The sequence below is a fragment of the Marmota flaviventris genome, chromosome Y (genome assembly GCF_047511675.1).
Source record: "Marmota flaviventris isolate mMarFla1 chromosome Y, mMarFla1.hap1, whole genome shotgun sequence".
Lineage (NCBI taxonomy): Eukaryota > Metazoa > Chordata > Mammalia > Rodentia > Sciuridae > Marmota > Marmota flaviventris.
Genome location: NC_092519.1, coordinates 15,834,591 through 15,854,590, shown reverse-complemented (window position 1 = coordinate 15,854,590; position 20,000 = coordinate 15,834,591). Strand labels below are relative to the sequence as shown.

The 20,000-nt window shown below is 49.6% G+C and overlaps 1 protein-coding gene across 2 annotated transcripts in view; it reads right to left on the bottom strand.

Annotated features, from left to right (window-relative positions):
* LOC114106848 (neuroligin-4, X-linked) overlaps nucleotides 1-20,000 on the bottom strand; it is a 160,154-nt gene that overhangs the window by 64,012 nt on the left and 76,142 nt on the right. Inside the window, exons 1-2 of one of the 2 annotated variants that reach the window (XM_027954016.2) lie at nucleotides 5,804-5,992; nucleotides 3,350-3,502 (exon numbers count right to left, since the gene is read on the bottom strand). In XM_027954016.2, the coding sequence (XP_027809817.2) occupies nucleotides 3,350-3,470 (121 nt within the window). In that variant the 5' untranslated portion in view covers nucleotides 3,471-3,502; nucleotides 5,804-5,992. Of the gene's footprint in view, nucleotides 1-3,349; nucleotides 3,503-5,803; nucleotides 5,993-20,000 lie in introns of those variants that run through there. The other variant, XM_027954017.2, reaches the window with a different exon arrangement.

The window sequence follows — 20,000 nt, the reverse complement described above, 5'->3', positions numbered from 1 at the left end:
TGAGCACCCAACAAAGTCAACGGATCCCGGAGGTCACCCTGGTCCTCATCCCATGGAGATCCGTGTCAGCTCTGAGACTTCTCGGGGTTGTGACGGGCGAATGTCATCACTGAGACCGACGCCGCGGCACCGAGAGCCACCTGCCTTGTCCCATTGGGGACTGTCAGTCATGTGCTCACGGAGGAGAATGAGAAATGAAGGATCTTTCTCTGTGGAACAGAGAAATTCACCCTGAGCTGCTCAGCACCAGGACGGACCTGGGCCAAGGGCCAGAGCCTCTTATTTCGGTGTGTGTCCAACTGCAGACGGCGAAGCTGGGGCTCAGGAGACCGTCAGGGTCCCTCTGAGGTCACATAAATCAAGATAGAGACTGGAGGTGATTTGGGGTTCAGTATGTCAGAGTCCCGATCCCGATTCAGGAGAATCATTTGACCAGAATAAACCAGCCCCAGGGGACTCAGACTTGGTTTCCTTGTGGGTAAGATGCAGCCCCTGCCGGTCAGCGAGCTCAGAGAGACTAAGCACAGTACCTTCAACAGTGACCCAGCACCACCCACCCACCCTGCAGGTGTGGGATGATTTGGTCCTAAAGGGGAAAGGGAGGTTTGACTTAAACCAACAGCATGATACGACATCTGTGAGACCCCAAATCATACCATACCCCCAAAGTCCGTCCCTCCTGCATCTGCAGAACATAACAGAATATCGGGAAGTTCTGCAAGTGTCTAGCTGGATGGATTTCCTCAGGAGGAAGGGGTCCGCATGGTGCTAGGAGGTGCAGGGGTGAGAGGGAGCTACGATTGGTGCAGGAGGCTGCAGGGCGCGCAGCTCAGGAGGATACTAAGGTGCGTCCTCAACAGGTCGGGACGCCCGACACCTCCCTATGGGAACCTGTGGGTCCTGAGTGGCTGGTGTTGCAAACCTGCCGTGCAAAATAGTATACAGCAGAGAAGAAGCCCTTCCTCAAAAAACACCGGGGGTCCAGCCCTCCCAGGACCCGGGGGAGGTAGGACAGTCATTTGCTCATTAGGACGATGCAGGACAATTGCTTGGGATCCTGTTTCTCTCTTTCTTTCCTGGTTTGGTATTTGCAGGATCGAACCCAGAGACGTGAACAGACTGCACAAAAGTCCTACCACTGAGCTAACCCCTAGCATGTTCAGCTGATGGTTTGTGCACAGTGATGCACACCTGGGATCCCGTAAGATCCAGAGGCCGGGGCAGGAGGATCGCAAGTCGGAGGCCAGCCTCCGCAACTCAGGGAGGACAGAAGCAGACCAAGTCTCAAAATAAAAATATCAAAAAAATTTTAAAAAGGCTGAGGAATGTGGCTCCGTGGGTCAGCCCACCTGGATCCGATCCCTGGGGACTAAAAATATCTTTCCTGGAAATCTAAGTTCTTGTCTTAGGGACGGTCACCATGGAGACGCCCAGTCCCCTGGGTTGGGTCCCTGCAGGGCGGTGGGGTTGATCTCTGTTACAAAATAAAAGCCTCCCCGGGACTTTTATTTTAAAGACGCCATGGCTAAAGGTCAGCCTCCGACTTTCTGGGTATTTGCATTTCTTTCTTTTTTCTCTTTTCTTTAAGATAAATCAACAAAATGCAGGGGTGTCCCCGAGCTGTGCTGGCCAGACGGAGCCTCGTTCAGAAGGACAAGAAACCCCAGGGCTGACGGGGACCCCAGAGAGAGAGAGGGGGAGGGAAACCAGGCTCCTTGGAGGTCCGGCCTCCCTCTGGCACCTGCCTCCCATCCCGGAGGCCAAACAACATTTTGTGCATTTTAGCCAAAGGAGACCCTGCCCAGGACCCAGGGCTGCCTCCCGCTCGCAGGCTCCTCCTTGGGGACAGTGGCCTTATCACATGAAAAGACCCCGTGGGGACCCTGCCCCAACTTTCCGCGTCCACCTTGTGGCCAAGAAGGACCTTTGTCAACCGCCAAGCATCCCAGGCGCCTCTCTCAGAAGCCGGTGGCCGAAAGCCACTGACCAGAACCTGTCCCCAAAGGCATCCAGAGAAGCCGGCCGCAGGGGACCGCAGAGATTTGCACGGACCAGGGGGACAGACAGGGGGGACCGTGGCGCTCGGAAGGCAGCCGAGCCCCTGGGGGTGCGTGTCCACCCTGGGAGGACCTGGTCCCTGCAGGAGCCGTCCATCAAACCCAAGGGCACCAGGGAGGGGGCAGCTGGTGCTCCCCAGCCAGGGACGAACTCCTGCCACCCACCACCTCCCGGGTTCCCAGAGAGGGTCCCCTTCCCAGCCACTCGCCATGACATCACGTCCTTCGTCACAAGGAAAAGCAAGTATTTTTGCAGCGATGACCAGTTTGGAGACAGCTGTCCGTCAAAGTCAGGAGGGGGACCTGGGCGGGGCTCTCTGGGGACTTCCCTAGGACCCCCCATAAAACCGGAGGGCAGGAGGGGAGGGGCACGCTGTGCCCGTCCTGAGAGGACCCCTCTGTCCCTTGAGAGTGTCCCCTTCCCCTCTCCACCCCTTCAATACGCTCCTGCCTGTCACTGTGATTGACAGGTCTGACATTTTGCTGAGTTGATGGGAAGAATCTTTGCAGGAGGGTCTTCCTGCTGCCGCAAATTCCCAGAATTCCTTGCAACTCCAGGGCATCCTTATTAAAAACTCGATTAATTTTAATTATTATTATTATTATTATTATTATTATTATTATTTTTTTTTTTTTTTTTTTTTTTTTTTTTTTTTTTTTTTTTTTTTTTTTTTTTTTGCCTTGCAAACACTTTTTTGTAGATTGGGGAATATTTTCCGTGAACTGGGCAAAAACATGGACGACCCTTGAGGAGGGACGTCTTGGACTCCGCCCCCCCATCCCCCCGCGACTTGGCCACGTGTTCAATGCACAGTTGACCTTGAACCCCCAGCACCGTCCTGAATGCCCTTGACCTCTCCACCCTACGATGGCACCTGGTCCACACAAGACCTGAATTCCGTTGCCTAAGGCTGCAAGGAACAAGGTCCTGGGTCCCCATGGAGCTGGGAAACCCGAGGCGCTACCTTCTTGCACATGAAGACGACCTTGACCCTGTCGACCACCGCACAACCAGAGGGAGAGGCGCTATGCACCGCGGTCACCAGCGACCCCAGGACCCCGCAGGGTTCTGTATGAACCGACCATTGTCCCAGGAGCAAAAGGAAAGAGGCATCCTTCATGGCAAAGTGTCACTCGGTCTCGATGGCTTTAAAGACTCAGGTTAGACAGGTGGTGGGACTGTCCGGGACCCGGAGCCGCAGGATTCGAATGCACGAGGGCCCCACCTGGACAGAAAGCCATGGTTGCAACAGCCGGGGTGGCCCTGCCGGGGGCAGGCCTGGGTCACTTACCCAGGATGCCCAGGCGGTAGTTGATGGTGATGACGATGACGTTCCCGTAGCTGGCCAGGATGCTGCCGTCGATCATGTTGCCCGTGCCCTCCATGTAGGAGCCGCCGTGGATGTAGACCATGACCGGCTTCTTGCTGCTCTGGTCGTGGATATCTGGGGGGGAGAGCAAGCGGGGGACACCGTAAAGAATCACACTCAGGGTGCCCGCTGCGTCCAGGGGGGGACAAGGGACCGAGGTGGCGTCCCCTGCCAGGAACCCCATGTAGGCAGGTGGACAAGGGGGGGCAGGCTTTGGAGGCTGGCCACGGCTGGGACGTGTTCTCTGCACCGAGGTCACTTTTGGAGGGATGCTGGGGGGGGGTGAGGTTCAGGGGAGACCCCCAGCCTCCAGGGCCCCACGTCCTGCAGCGGAAAATAGAAAAAAAAAATCAAAAAGGAGAAGAAGAAAAGCAAAAATATCTGGGGAGCAGAAAAGCATCTCTTGGTCTCTTCTTGTCGGTGCCCAGAAACGGGGGGAAACCAGGGGGTTTTTGCTTTGCTCAAGAAAGATGCACAATGGGTCGGAACTAACGGAGATCTGACCTCGAGCCCCGGGTGGACTTTATTTCTGATTTTTTTTTTTTTTTTTTGAAATTAAAATGGACCTCAGGACGCGGATTATTTGGAACAGGACGGACGCCCTCGTTTGTGGCTGAGTGTCAAATATAAAAATATTTTAAAAGAAGAAAAAGGATCTGCTCTCCGACCAGGACAGATACTGATCCAACACAAATAGAGTTCAGAGTTATCAGCAGAACAGAATCCCCCCAAAAATCTAAAAAAAAATATACATATATATATATATTTTTAATGGATGGCAGTGATATGTCACCGTATCTAAGGGACAGAAATACGGAAAGTCCAACTCGAGATGAGATGTGGCCACTGCTCGGTGTTTTGGGACAGAATGTGAGTGTCCCTGGGGAGTTGGAACTCGTAAGTTTTTCTTGCTATTTATTATTTTAAGGTTATTATTATTTTATTTTAATTTTTTTTATTTAAGGAGGTAAAAATGGTATCTTGCCATGGAGGTGAAAATCCGGGGACCATCTTCTGAGAGGGCCTTCGGGAGAGTTTTGATTCCACAATCCATTTTAGTGTTAATTAGCCGTTGGGGTAGATTTCACATTTACGGAGACTGGACTCGATTATAAATATCGGCATAAAAATGTAGGTATGGATCATAACTATTGATACGGAGATGTAGATCAATATGCAAAAATCAGAGACATTGGTTCGTTGTCAAAATAAAACCTATTGCCGGGCCGAATGGGGCACAATTATAATTTTAGCAAGTACGGAGGCTGAGGCTGGAGGTTGCAAGGTTGAAGGCCAGCCTCAGTCGTAAGGCCTTGACCCTATAAGGAGACCCTGTCTCAAAGTTTTAAAAATAAAATAAAAAGGGCTCGGGGTGTGGCTCAGTGGTTGAGCATCCCTGAGTATTCAATCCCCAGTACAAATAAATTAATAAATGGATAAATAAATTTAAAAAACACACATTTTTGCTTCTGTATTTGACAAAGTTTCATCCTTTGAAATCATCAGGAAGGAGTCAGGCGGATGACCTCCCGTTATTCTGCAAGATGGCTCCCGTTAGAGATGGGCAGTCTGTTGGGAGGTTTTGCACACCTGGAATCCCAGCAGCTGGGGAGGCTGAGGCAGGAGGATCACGAGTTCAAAGCCAGCCTCAGCCAAAGGGAGGCTCTAAGCAACTCAGGGAGACCCTGTCTCCAAATAAAATGCAAAATAGGGCTGGAGATGGGGCTCAGGGGTCGAGTGCCCCTGGGGTCAATCCCAGATACAAAAAAAAAAAAAAAAAAAAAAAAAATCAAGGTGAAATAAAGGAAAATTTGAATTTTCCTCCCCTCCCACCACCAAATCCAACAGATCTTCCATGAAACTGTTGGGACATTTTGCAGTGGGTGGAAAAGATCAGAACACCCACGTTTCAAAATAAAATCTTCCCGGAAAAAAAAAAAATATCACATTTAGAAGGACGGAAAGTGGATCGTGCACATGCATCACTTAAAATTCTACTTTCTCTTCTTGGGACCAAATAGGAAAAAAAAAAAATTAAAGAAAAAAAATAGAAAAAAAAGGTGGATTTCTTTGCAAAACGTGTTTTATTCCATCTCATGTCTAGAAAGAAGGTCTGCAGATCTTCCAGCCATTTCCGGTCCTCTACGTGGTGACTGGGATTTAAAAATGATGACTATTTTATTCTTGATTTTTTTTTTTTTATTTTGCAAGAAGAAAATAAAGAAAGAGGCACACTCGCGTGTTCCCGTTTCAAATAAGGGGAAGAAAAACAGGTTGAAATGGGGGAAAAAGTGCACAGAGAGAGAGAGAGAGAGAGAATCAAATATAAAACCATGCATGGGAGCTGAGCTTTGGAAAAAAAAATTAAAAAAATACCTTCATCGTCACCACGATCATTACTGGTGATATCGTCTGCGATTTTCTTTGTGTTGGCTCCTGGGTCATATTGTAGAAGTAAGTGAAGGAGGGGAAAAAAAAGAGAATTCAAAAACAATAGATTTGCCAAAAATTCAGAGAGAGATTCTACCCAGTAAAAAGAAAAAAAAAATGTAACACAAAAAAGTTGAAATCTGTTACATTTGGATTTCAAAAAAAAAAAAAAAGAAAGAAAAAATGGGATACGGGCAAATGCAGAGAAACAGAAAGATGTCCACAAGAACCAATTTAAAACGTTATTTGTAAAAAAAAAAAAAAAATGTTAAGAATCCCGTGAAGATGCAGTTTGGGGGGTTAACATGAGACTACTGCAAAAATAAAAAAAGAGAAAAAATTAAAAAGGAAAGAAAGAAGAAAAAAATCTAAGGTGAGTTGTTCCAAAAAAAAATTTTGAAAAAAAAAAAAAAAAGAGAGAAAATTAAATCATTTAATTTAATTTTTAAGAGATTTCCCACATTCTTAAAAGCAAAGCATACGACAGACTCAATGGCTTTTTGAAATTTTAACCGGTTTCAAGGTCAAGAGCCTGATCAAGGTCACTGAGGACGTTGGAGTAAGGAACTTTCACCATTTAAGAAGAAATGCACTTAAACAAGAAAAATAGGATTTTCACTCAGAGATCACAGATTTGCACACTGCCTGCATGAGAGAGCTGGGGACACCAAAATTGGGGGCCAAAAAGATTGATTTTATCCCTGTGGACTGGTTTCCCAGTGCTAACAGAGGTCCCTTGCAATATGCACGTATTAAAATGAGAATCAATGGCCCCGTGTTGGAAATGGTCACCAAATGTCACTTGGAAGGTCTCGCAACTGGAATTTGTTGGAGAATCTGCCATCACCTACCTTGTTCCCGTTAAGCAAGATCTCAGCCGCAAAGGACGGTCCACCTAGGCACTGGGAGGTGAGGCCAGATCACCCACACCCAGAATGGCCCCCGCGACCTTTGCCCCCGTGCGCCATGTTGGATTTTATGTGCCTTGGGTAGATGAGGCTAAAACATGGAGCGTCTGTTGAGTCCTGCTGGGTTTTCTAGAAGCAGATGGAGCCTGAGAGTGGACAGCCAGGTGCCAGCTGGGTGAAGGCTGTCCATCAATCCTGCAGACTTTGCGTTTTCTCCAGGGAGAGGGGATTTAGGGGTGTGGGCCATAAGTCACTCACTCACAGGGAAGTTGTGAGCCACTTGCTGCATTTGTGCAGAGCTCACAAGACCTTGAGCATGTCTGCAGAAGCTACCTGTGATATCCCTGTCTTCCTGGGTAAAAATAAGGTGTCAGAATTGTGACTGTGTGCGACTCAAACACCCTTGAAGGACCCTCCCGGGGTGGGTGTGGGTGGCTGGTTATTGGATCCCTGGTGTTTGTGGAGGACTCTGGGAGAGAGGAGGTTAAGTTGCATCAACAGGAGAACATGGACCACAGAGCTACAACAGCAAGGTCCTTGTGACACCTTCAAAACCCTGCACCCCACAGTTTAACCTGCTAGAAGTTAATATGCACCCAGGAACAAGGAACAAGTGGGCAAAACATCCTCCTTCAACACATTCAGTTCCAAATTCTTAAAAAAAAAAAAAAAATCCAATGTTTATAGCAGCTCAGTTCATAGTAGCTCAGCGATGGAACCAACCTAGGTGCCCTTCAGCACATGGATGGATAAAGAAAATGTGGTCTATACACATAGTGGAACATTACTCGGCCATGAAAAAGAGTGAAATGATGGCATTTTTGGTGGTAAATGGATGGAGCTGGAGAAAATCAACTTAAGTGAAATAATCAAATCCCCAAACATCAAAGTCCGGATGTCCTGTCTGAGATGCAGACAGTGACATAGAATAAGGCACATGAGTTCACTGCATTAGACCAAGGGAAATGAAGGGAAGGGAGGGGGGAAGGGAATAGTATAATCAAAAAGAACAAATTTTTAAAAAAACTTTAAAAAGTGTCATGATATTACCGTATCGATTACACACGAGCAATAGCTCAGCTCACTCTAGCATCTGTACGTGTCCCAAAACTTAAGAGCATTTACAAATCCTACCTGTCATCCCAGTGGTTTGGGAGGCTGAGGCAGGAGGATCACGAGTTCAAAGCCAGCCTCAGCCAAAGCGAGGCCCTAAGCAACTCAGGGAGACCCTGTCTCTAAATAAAATGCAAAATAGGGCTGGGGAGGGGGCTCAGGGGTCGAGGGCCCCTGAGGTCAATCCCCCATACTGCCCACGTCCCCCCAAAAATCAACACTTAGAGACAGAGGCCGCTAGCCTCACCAGTCCCCCATCCCTCCCAGAAGGACCCTGAGCTGCCCCGAGTATCAGAGCGCTGTCCCTGGTCCTGCTCTCGACATGGCCAAGTCCAACATCAGCGAATGCCATCTGGGGGGTGCTAATGTGCAGAGTGACCCCCAGCCCAGGGGTCCCCGTGCCCTCAGGAGTTTCCACTGCGCAGGTCGCCCCCGGGGAAGACGCTACCCACTCAGACCCCCGACTCCTCTTCTTTCCGGGTGCTGTTTGGATTCAGCCGAGTGACCCTCAGCAGAATGTCCTGCATCCGAGTAGCCCCATCGCTTTCCTGGAAGGGCATACAGAGCCCCACCGTCCACCTGCAGACCCACCGTCTGAGTGGACGTGGTCACCTCTTCCTGGGGCTGACCCGGTGCTTGTGGGTTTATCAAGACGATTTCTAGGAGCATCCGTGGACCTCTGCGGACGTGTCTGTAGGTATCAGTAGGAGGAGAGTGGACGCCACTTCCGTCAAATAATTGCTTAAACAGTGACCGGGCTGCATCCAGGTGGTTAATAGTATCTCATTTATTTGTTCATTTCTTTAGTGTCTGGTACCAGGGATTGAACCCAGGGGTGCTTACCCACCGAGCCACGTCGCCAGCCCTTTGTCTTTCCGCCAGGGTCTTATTATGTTGAGGTCTTGCTAAGTTGCTGAGGCTGGCCTCCAACTTCCAGTCCTCCTGCCTCAGCCTCCTAAGTTGCTGGGATGACAGTTGTGCCTCCGTATGGCTGGCTGCTTCCTCCTCCTCCTCCTCCTCCTCCTCCTCCTCCTCCTCCTCCTCCTCCTCCTCCTCCTCCTTCTTAGTGGTCAAATCATTGGGATCGGAGCCTCAGCGTCTCCTGGGTGCGACTCTGACATCGGCACCTGCCTGGAACCACTCCTTCCTGAAGGAGGCTCGGTACCCTGGAAGACCTTTGAGGAGCCTTTGCAAAATCTGTGTATACGATGGCCCGTCCCTCGGGGTCCCCACTATGTTCCTGAAGGAGTTTCTGAGCCTCCTGGTGGCAGGCGACATGAACGTCCATCACGGTGCACTGGGCCCCCAGAAGATGTTCGCCCTCTACCCGTCAATCATCCCACCTGGCGGACAGAGATGTCACTCAGGGAGACGCCGATGTCACCTCTTGCCATCTCATTAGCATTAACCCGGCCGTGGTCATTCATTGGGTGGACTCTGTCCGAGTCCATCTAACGGAGACGGCCACCTTTTCCGTGCATTTTGATTTCCAAGTGAAGTCCCACGTGAGCTCTCCATTAAAGGTCTCTTCCAAGCCACCGTCACGGATATTCAGCCTGAGGACCTCCAAGTCCTCTGGGGGAAACAGAAGGAAACAGAGGACGTCTGCCTTTGTCACTGCTCTGGAACAGAGTTTGATTTCAGGAGAGGTTCGAATCGGCAGGAAAATTCAAATTTGCAGAACAGAGAACGGCCGTGTGTCCCTCTCAGGTTGGTCAGTCTTCAACCTGAACATCGTGTGGGTAACTGTGTTGCAATGATCGACTCAAGTCCACGTAGGAATCCTCAGAGTTTTTCCCATGACATCCCTTAGGGTGTCAGGGTCCCCTAAAGGACTTTGTGGATCATCCACTCTGTCATTGAGGTTTTCCTGGTGATGTGTGTGGTTGCACGGGGACACGGGGTTTTACTTTAGCTCCCGGAGACCCACGGGGGACTTCTCACCTGTGACATGTGCAGATCCAATAAAAAGAAACTGAGAGGTGAATCGGGGATTCTGTAAATCAAGACCCTTGGGGTGAAGGCGTCTGTTTATTCCTTCTCTCCTGCCCCAGGGAACGTTTGTGCATATATGCATCTCCTACTGTTGAGTTTCAACCCCAAAATGCCTGACGTTGATCCTCAGAATGTTTCCGGTTGGATCTGAGGACAATTTAGGGGGGTCTTAGGGTACGAGGGATTGAACTGAGGGGCACTTGACCCCTGAGCCCCCTCCCCAGCCCTATTTTGCATATTATTTAGAGACAGGGTCTCACTGAGTTGCTCAGGGCCTCGCTTTGGCTGAGGCTGGCCTCCACCTTCGATCCTCCAGCCTCAGCCTCCGTCTCTCCTTCCAGGGGGCTTTCTTCTTCCGTTGCTATTTCAGAGTCACCGTCTCAAGCCACTTGCTGAATTCACGGTGGGCACGGCTGCGAATGCTCTGTGACCACCGTAAAAACCCCAGCAGGTATTTCTGGTCGCACTTGGCAGGGACAGGACGATGGCACAAAGACCGTAAGTAACTTGGTGCACAGGACAAGTCATCAGGGTGGTGGAAGGTGAAGTCAGGACTCGAGGATTAAGTCCCTCATGAGCGGCTGTCATCCTGCTGTCCAATACGGGGGGGACTTAGGTGCGAGGGTGTCCTTGAGTCTGGGCAGTGAAAGATTCGGTTTTGCTGCAGGAAAGACGTTGGTAAAACACACAGATCCATCAGGCCACCGTCCGGGTCTTGGGGACTTTGCTGGAGGAGGAAAAAATGCCACCAATAACAAATGAGCACAGGGGACACTTATGTATCCAGAGGAAAGATAGACTGTAGCGAAGAAGGTGAGAAGTAGTGTCCCAGATTGGGATGGAAGAGACCAGCTTCTTGGAAATGAGAAGAAAACAGAGAGATTTGTGGATCCAGGTGTTGAGAGCCACAGCCGAAGGGGCCCCAGCAAACTTCCAGCTGATTGGCTCCTCTGCGGTGATGCTCATTGGGCTGTTTCCCTGCCCTTTCAGACCACGGAGCTGCTCATTGGGGGACTCTTTTGGCTCCGCCCATGCGACCCAGCCAATCGGCCTCAAGAGCAGGAGGAGTGGGAGGTGGAGAGGCTTGTGGGAAGCCGGTGGTGGCAGTTGGGCTCTGAAGGTTTTTCCTGAGGAGCTGTGTGGTGTGGTGTGTGTGGTTCTAAAAATAAAGTTCGTTTCTGCTTGACAAGTGGCTCCTGAATTGTGCCCAGCCAGACTGCGGCATCCAGGTGAAACGAAGCCACCCTCATATCATTTCCCTGGTACAGATGACCCTTCCAACAAGATGGTGCCCCCAAATTTGCCACAATGACCAGACAAAGAAAAGGTGGCACATTGCTAGAATGGAATATTAGGCGGCCAGAAAAAAATGCTTTATCTGACAGAGTTTGGGTGCACATAAAGACATTGTGTGACGTGGAATATGCGAGGGACAGAGAAATAATGACCACATGTTCCCACTTACATGGGGAAGCTGAAAGGGTTGATCTCAGAAGCCAGTTTTGTGAGACAGGATCCTGCTCCGTTGCTGAGGCTGCCCTTCAACTTGCAGTCCTCCTGCCTCAGCCTCCCCAGGGGCTGGGATCCCAATGTGCCCCAACTGTAACATTTTTCTGTATTTCCATGAGGATTGAATTCCTTTGTGGAGTAATAGGATTACAGGAAAGGGTTTTCTCTAATGCAACTATTTGATCTCATGCACTTGATAATTCCAAGCCAACCCTTTCACTCTATGGTAAATCCGTAAGTACGGGCCCTTCACCAAAATGCAGGCTTAATGCCTCGTGGGGTGTTTACGGAGTTCTGCTAAATGAAAGCCATTCAAATAAAAAAAAAAATTAAAAAAATCATAATAATTGGAGATCACCAGAAAAAGTATTAGCTACCTAATGACTGCATTTCTGCTATAATTATGTGCAAAAATCCCTCCAGGTCACAGATTTTGATTATTATTACTAATTATTATTATCATCACTATTATTATGATTATTTTCAGTTACAAAAATTCAAATAACTAAATTCAGCACAAAATATTTACCAGCACACAAAAAAAGAGTGAGTTAAAAAGCCACACGGGATCCACATGCCCAGTCTTCACCCCAAATCCCAGCCTCAATCTCACGGCCAGTGTGTGGGTCGATGTCCCAAATGGATTTCAAACTGTACTTACAAGATCCTGCCTCTGGGACCCTCTCAGGAAAAGGGAGAGTTGACTTGGTTAAGTCCAACTCAAAGAAATGATCCTGAAAGAAAAAGGTCTCACCCTTGGTGGGTGTCATCTCAGTAGCTTGGGAGGCTGAGGCAGGAGGATTGTGTATTAGAGGCCAGCCTCAGTAGCTTAGCGAGGTGCTGAGAAACTTGGGGACACGGCTCACAGCTGCGTAACACACTTGTGCAAATGTCCCAGCCACGTAGAGCCCGAGGGCATGTCATTTGCTAACAGACTGCATGTGACACAGTGGTCCCCTAGTGTCACTGTGACCCCGACATGGGTCAGTGTCCACTGGGGGCTCTGCCCAACAGGAACAGCGCCTACTGGGTGTCTGTGGGGCACCCCCAATGCTAAGCAATGCAGAAATCTGCAGGCGGAAATGCAAAGAGACGCGGATGATTTTGATAAATGGTCGGAGCAAATGTGTAAACTGCAATCCAACACTTATTGCACGTATTGTATACATAAAGCACACACTATGTGCATTGTGCACGTCACACACAGATTATTTTAGTGGTAGACGATGTTGCAAATGTATTTGTGACTTTTCATGCCACATTATTTATGAAAACGTCAGGGTGATGTAGAGAATCATGTTATAAATGCGATTAGGTTTATTTATGGCACGGGGACAAAGCCTGTCGCTCTGTCATTGGGAGGATGGTGTCAAGAGACGACCTTTTCTCACAACCTGCACCCGAGGAAACTCCCCCAGGTGAGGAGAAAAGTCGGTGTCAGAGAGTCCTCAGGTGGGAAGGAGGATGCGGAGAGCAGAAGATGAGACCCCGAAACCCGGCCATTTAAGTGACTTATTACGACCTTTTATGGACGGACCACGGACCTCGTTTGGATTAAGATATTTGTGAACGAGAAACACAGTAGGGCAGCGCGTTAAAATTGATGACAATATTTTCTAAAAAAGAGTTGTCACTCCAGACAGAAAGGCAATCGTCAGAAACACAAGAGAGAATAAGTGGGTGACAATGTGGGGACAAGGCTCCCTCCTACATTGCTGCTGGGAGTGCAAATTGGGGCAACCACTCTGGAGAGCAGGATGGAGATTCCTCAGAAAACTGGGAGTGGACCCACCATGTGACCCAGCTGTCCCACTCCTTGGTCTATACCCAAAGGGACTTAAAACCAGCCCATACTACAGGGACACAGCCCCATCAACGTTTATAGCAGCTCAATTCACAACAGCTGAACGGTGGAACCAACCTAGGGGCCCTTCAACAGATGAATGGATAAAGAGACTGTGGTATGTCTACACAATGGAATATTACTCAGCCATAAAGAAGAATGAAATGATGGCATTGGCTGATAAATGGATGGAGCTGGAGACTATCAGGGTAAGCGAAATAAGAAGATCCTCAAGAACAAAGGCCAAACATTTTTTTCTCACATGTGGATGGTAATGCACAATAAGGGGGAAGAACAGAGGTGCTTTGGATTAGGCAGAGGGGACTGAAGGAGGGAGGGGTATGGGGTAGAGAAGACAGTAGAATGAATGGGACATTAGGACCCTGAGTGCATATGTGACCACAGGACATAAAGATACTTCCTAAAAACCACCAGGTGCAAAGCCGATCCTCAGCTGGTCCAGAAAGCCGGGGATCCCCAACTGCATACGGAGTGGTCAATGAGGGCAGGTCCCCCACAGCGAGGCTCACAGGTGATCCTCTGAGGCAGTGGTTGGATCACAGGGCGCGGACCTCACCCATGGATGATGCCACAGAGGGCTGAATGGACAGTTGGGCGTTGGGACCCACTCGGGGGAAGTGGTGACTGGACCTGAGCAGAGTCACACGGTGATTTTACAAGGAGACCAGGTGGACTTCCCACCATCTATTCTCTCATATAATAGGTTTAAGGATAGTGAAGACGGAGACCCAGTTTTTGCCCCATGTAGCCCATGGTCTCCTGCGACAGGCCATGATGACTTCACTTTCACGTACCCTAGTGACCTGCAGGTCTGTCCCTAGAGTTGCGAATGGCAGGTTCCATCCTTTTTGAGGGCTGCATAGTATGCCATGGTGTCTTTGTGCACCACATTCTCTGCACCCCTTCATCTGCTGATGGATGCTGATGCTGCTTCTCTAGCTCGGCTCTTGTGAATGGTGCTTCGGTGACGTTGGAGGACAGGCGTCTCTTCAACATATTGATTCCATTTGTTCTGGTTCATGAGGAATTGTGCAGTTTACCCCAAGTTGAACAGGACACAAGGCATGAGAATATTCAAACCGTGAATGTACTTCCTAAATATGTATGATTCCACTTAAAAAAATAAATGTCACCTGGGTGCACTGGTGTACGCCTGTCGTTCTAGCAGCTTGGGAGGCTGAGGCAGGAGGATCACAAGTTGGAGGCCACCCTCAACTGCTTATTAGCAAGGCTCTAAGCAGCTCAGTGAGACCCTGACTCTAAATAAAAAATAAAGGCGGCTGGGGACGGGGCTCTGTGGTCACGGGCCCTTGGGTTCAATCCCGGGTGCCATAAATAAATGACTCTCTGACAGCCCATCTCAACCCTGAGCCAGGGATCCCTGTCACCTGAGTTGTGGGGGGACAGTGAGGTCGGCTGTGGGTCCCCCCAGTTCCAGGTCATGAGCCCCCGGGCTCAGGGATGCCCGGCAGCAGTGCTGGAAGTCAGGCCAGTGACCCCAGCGAGCTACGAGGTGTCCAGCCGTCTGCACGGGCTTCTAGGTCCTGCCCCGGCCACGGGGGGATGTGCTGGGTCCGTGGTCCTCTGCATGGGCAGGTGACATGGTTACGGCTGGGGACCAGGGCGGACGGAGAGGCTCAGAGAGGGGCTGTGCCCAGTGTCCCGGAGCTGACCGCCTCTCGTCCAAGCCCTTTGGGGGTAAGGAACAGAGATCGGGAGGAAGACGGGGACAGTTCAGTAAGGTCACAGGCATGGCCAGTGTCCTCAGGGGCCAGGACCCGGGTAATAAGTCACTGAGGAAGAAACATTTCCGCCAGGGCCTGCATCCCGAGGGGACGCTGACCGTCCACGTCGCCGCGGTGTGACATCAGATGCTGCAGGAAAATGAAGTTAATAAGACGTTTTAAAATCTGGGTTCCCCCTGGAGGGATTGCAAGGGTGACCGTGGTCGTCTTGGCCACACGCGATCCTAGAACAAGCAACGAAGAAAAATGTCCCTGTTCTTCCAAGAGCACAGTCTGGAATTTCAGGAGGGAAGACACTGTGGTGGACCGGATCCCGACCATGCCCTGAAAGCCCCTGTGTTGAATGCAGGTCCTCAGAGCTGCAGGGACCAGAGTGGGGACTGACCGGGAAAGACGGGAGCCCCTGAGCTCCAACCCCATCGCTAGATTAATTTACAGATTAAATTAACGCACGACTGTGATTCTAGCAGCTTGGGAGGCTGAGGCAGGAGGATCGCAAGTTGGAGGCCAGCCTCTGTGACTTAATTAATTATGGATTAGACCGTTGCTAGGTGAACGGAGGGATGGGAGGTGGGACGTGGACGGAGGAAACAGGACCCTGGGGGTCTGTCCTGATGTGCCTCCTCTTCATCCGGTGGCTCCTTCTCGCTCTGATCCACACCAACATGAGCTTTCAACATGACCGTCCGCCATGTTTCTTCATGGACTTGGTCAATCCTGGGGGGTCAGCCCACAGGGAACATGAGTTCCAGTCCCTCCTCCTCCAAGTTGTCCTTCTCAGGGATTCTGGAGGCGTCCACAGAAAGCAGACACAGGTACGTGCTCCAAGGAGGCGTCAAAGAGGAACTGATTTTGGAAGGTGCATCCGTCCAAGATGGAGCCTGGGAATCCATTCTGCAGCAAACCAGGGGACTTTTCCCACAGCACAGACAGCACGATGGCCTTCAGTTTCCCTGTGGTCACTCCTCGAAGGCCAGATGGAAGAATGGGGGCCACGCACTGAGCACCTCTTGAGCAGCAGTGTCTCCTCTCTGGAGCATGGAAAATCCACGGAGCTCTGGGTCACCTGCCGCCATCTTGGAAATCCCAACGCAGCCAAGAGGAAGGAGCCCTGGACCACCTCAGTGTTGAGAGCCACAGCCGAAGCAGCCCCAGCAAACTTCCAGCTGATTGGCTCACAGTGGCCCCAGCAAACATCCAGCTGATTGGCTCACCGTGGTCCCAGCAAACTTCCAGCTGATTGGCTCACAGTGGCCCCAGCAAACTTCCAGCTGATTGGCTCACAGTGGCCCCAGCAAACTTCCAGCTGATTGGCTCACCGTGGTCCCAGCAAACTTCCAGCTGCCAGCTGATTGGCTCCTCTGCAGTGATGCTCATTGGGCTGTTTCCCCGCCCTTTCAGACCATGGAGCTGCTCATTGGGGGACTCTTTTGGCTCCGCCCACATGACCCAGCCAATCGGCCTCAAGAGCAGGAGGAGTGGGGGAGGTTGAGAGGCTTGTGGGAAGCTGGTGGTGGCAGTTGGGCTCTGAGGGACTTCCTGAAGAGCTGTGTGGTGTGGTGTGTGTGGTTCTAAAAATAAAGTTTGTTTCTGCTTGACAAGTGGCTCCTGAATTGTGCCCAGCCAGACTGCGGCACCTCACTAGGTCAGCTCTGTTGGTCAATAGATGGGTCCAGCTGAGTACAGTGTCCTGTGGGCAGTGGTCGATTCAAAAATGTCCACTGTGACTAATGAGAGCAAATTAAAATATTAATAAAACAAATTAATTAAAAAGGAAATGTCCACTGCATTGGACCACTTGGGAGGCTGATGACAGGGTCACAGGTGCTGGAAATCGACTGCTATGGGACTCGCTCAAAAGGTCATTAAATGATTATAATTATAATTGCATAAATTCTTCCTCCAAAATGATGGAGAAATGAGGCCCTAGGATGAACATGAGCCACAGAGATCTAAAAAAAAAAAAAAAAAAAATTAAAAAGGAAGAAATTTGCACACAGGATATAAAAAAAAAAAATGTTTATGGAATTTGAAACTAAAACTAGCACCCGTTCCAAGAATCTCACTATTGGGTATACAACCAAGGAAAATCACTACATTGAAGAGATGCCTGCATTCTCAAACTCCCGAGTTCTTTGCAATGATACTCATAATAGACAAGAAATGGAACCCACCAGGTGCCCACGTATATGGGTGCACAGGTGAAGAAAATGGTATCAGTGTACAAAATGGAATACTATACAGATAAGAAAAGGGATATCATTCTAACTTGAGCCAAAGTGGACTTAACCCGGAAGACATGCTAAGTGAACTAGATCAGTCTCAAAAGACAAAAATTCAGAATGATGTTAGTCATACGTGGGACAGGAAAGGTTTGATCTCATCCAATCAGAGAGTGCAGTAGCAGAAGGCAGGAAGAACTGGACACAGAATGATTGATGGGTGGGCACAATGGAACCCACATCTGCTCAGGAGAGTCAGAACAAAATGGCGGCAGGGCCTGGAGGAGGAGAGCAGCTCAGGACAGGGCACCAGGGAGCAGAGAGAGCTCTGCTCACCAGGGACAGGACAGAGACCCCAAAGACACAGCCCAGGGACCCCTCCTCCAGCCACACCCACCTGCTGCAGTCACCACCCAGTGAGTCCATCCAAGTGGATTAATCCACTATGAGTCTACACCCAGTGAGTCCATTCAAGTGGATTAATCCACTTACTGTGTTAAGACTGTCATCATGTGACCACTTCAACTCTGACTTCCTGCATCACTTCACACATGACCTTTTGGGGGACACCTGCCACCTAAACGATGGAGATGGAGCGAGAAACACACAAGACGGCTTCACTTTCTAATCGGTAGGAAGGTAAAATCCATCTCCCCTCCACTGTCACCCTATGGTGTGGATGCAGACGCAGCACAAAGACCCTCCCTCAACGTGTCACAATACGAGGCGGGTGGACTCAGCCGTCACCGTTAAAATTTCATGGGAAACGGAGGAAGGGTGGCGGATATTTCCATGTCACAAATCACGTCATTCCCACATTGAACATGTTCAGTAGGAAAAAAAAAGGTCTAATTTCTTTTAATTATTATTATTATTTTAAATTTTTTTGTGAGGAAAGTGCAGATTTTCAAGTTTGATTGTTGAAATCAAGGTTTTAGGGTTACCTGGGTCCTTGTGGGTTGGTTCAATGACCCTTCCGATTTCCAATGGTCCCAACCTGAAATGCATCCACAAGTTTGATCTTTTTCTCATGCAGGGGATGCATTTGCAGAAAGTGCTCTCCCTCTGGTGGGATAAGAGGAGGAACTAACAGCTCCATTCAGCCCAGAGACCAGGAGGGGAAAGGGACTCCATGCAGCTGACCACTCTATACCCCGCTGAGGGGCATCCAAAGGATCGGAGCGTGAGGTGTTTGCAAAACGGATCATGGGAAGTGAAGAAAGTTTGGAAACTCCATCAGGGACTGCTTTCCCGGCTCAGCGGAAACCTTTTTAAGTTAGTATTTGCTCACTTAAGGCCATCGCGGAGCAGCGCAGAGGAGAAGTGGGTGCAGACTCTAAGGAACTGAGTACAAAGAGCTTCCTGGGAACCTTGCAGGGACCAGCTCTGCTCGGTTTCTGTGCCGAGGAAACAAAACAGTCATTTTGTTCCAATCCCCCCCACGAAGATCCCCAAATGCATTTTTGCAGGGTCACCAAAAAAATGACACTTTTTTGAATGTCAGAGGGGGGGTGCATCATGGTTTTGGGGAGATCTTGAGAAAATCAGCAGCTATTTTAGAAACCAAGGATCGGGGACGGCATCGGGGGCCACGGTGCCTGGTGTGTCATTAAAGTCACTAAATGGGAGTGATTTTTAAATAGACAACAAGAGACATGGAGCCGTGCAATTTGCCATCAAAACACGGTGACATTCAGAGCCGATGGCAGAGTCTGGTCGCATAGAATAAAAGGCACCAGGCGCCGGAGAGAGCTCACCGAGGATTCACGGTGACGGACACAGAAAGGTCCACACAGCAATCCCAGACTCGGGAGGCTGAGGCAGGAGGATCGAAATGGGAGGCCAGCCTCAGCCACGTCACGGTGCACCCCGGGAAGCACTGGGAGATGCGCAGGGGACCGCCATGTGCCCCCCGCCCTCCCGGCTCCCTTTTCTCTCCCAATTTACAGCCATTGACTGTGACCCACAATCAGCACCTTCCAACATCTGTGTTGGCTTCTCCCCTAATTGCTGGGGCCACCCCAGCCGGCAGCTAATTACACACTGTCTCATTGTGTAATTGCCACTTGTCTTCTGTGTCCCATGCAGACGGGGAGCACCGAGCTCACTGCCTACCAACCGCGAGGGCTTTCCCATCTACCCACATACGTACTTTGCACAGTGGGCTTTATTTTATTTTATTTAATTTCATTTTATTTTATTCTCTCTCTCTCTCTCTCTCTCTCTCTCTCTCTCTCTCTCTCCTTTTTGATTTTCATTTTTTTTTTTTAAATTTGAGACAGGGTCTCCCTAACTTGTGTAGAACCTCCCGGGGTTGCTGAGGCTGGCCTCCAACTTGACAGCCTCTTGCCTCAGCCTCCTGAGCCCCAGGGGTAACTGGCCGGAGCCACCACCGGGGGCCCAATACATATATATTCAGCAATTCTTTTCAGTTGGGAAGCAATTAATCAGATTCTGCAACACCTAATGGAGGTGTGGAGAGGGCATCGTGACCTTGGAGAAACACACCGAAATAAAATCTAAACCAAAAGTGATGAGAATCTTAACCGGATTATTTACTGAGAAAAAAGAATCATATTTGTTATTTCCTGCCTGAAGAAAATAGTTTAGTGCCATATTTTCCTAGTTTGGTCATCAAACAAGTATGTTTTTCTATATAATTCGATCCGTATTTTTCCAGCCAAGGTATTTTAAAAAAATGAATATTTCCTGAACCCCCAGCTGGTTACCACACTGCCTTGATTTGGCTTCTCTTGGGTAGAAACTGAATAAATGATAGATGTCTTT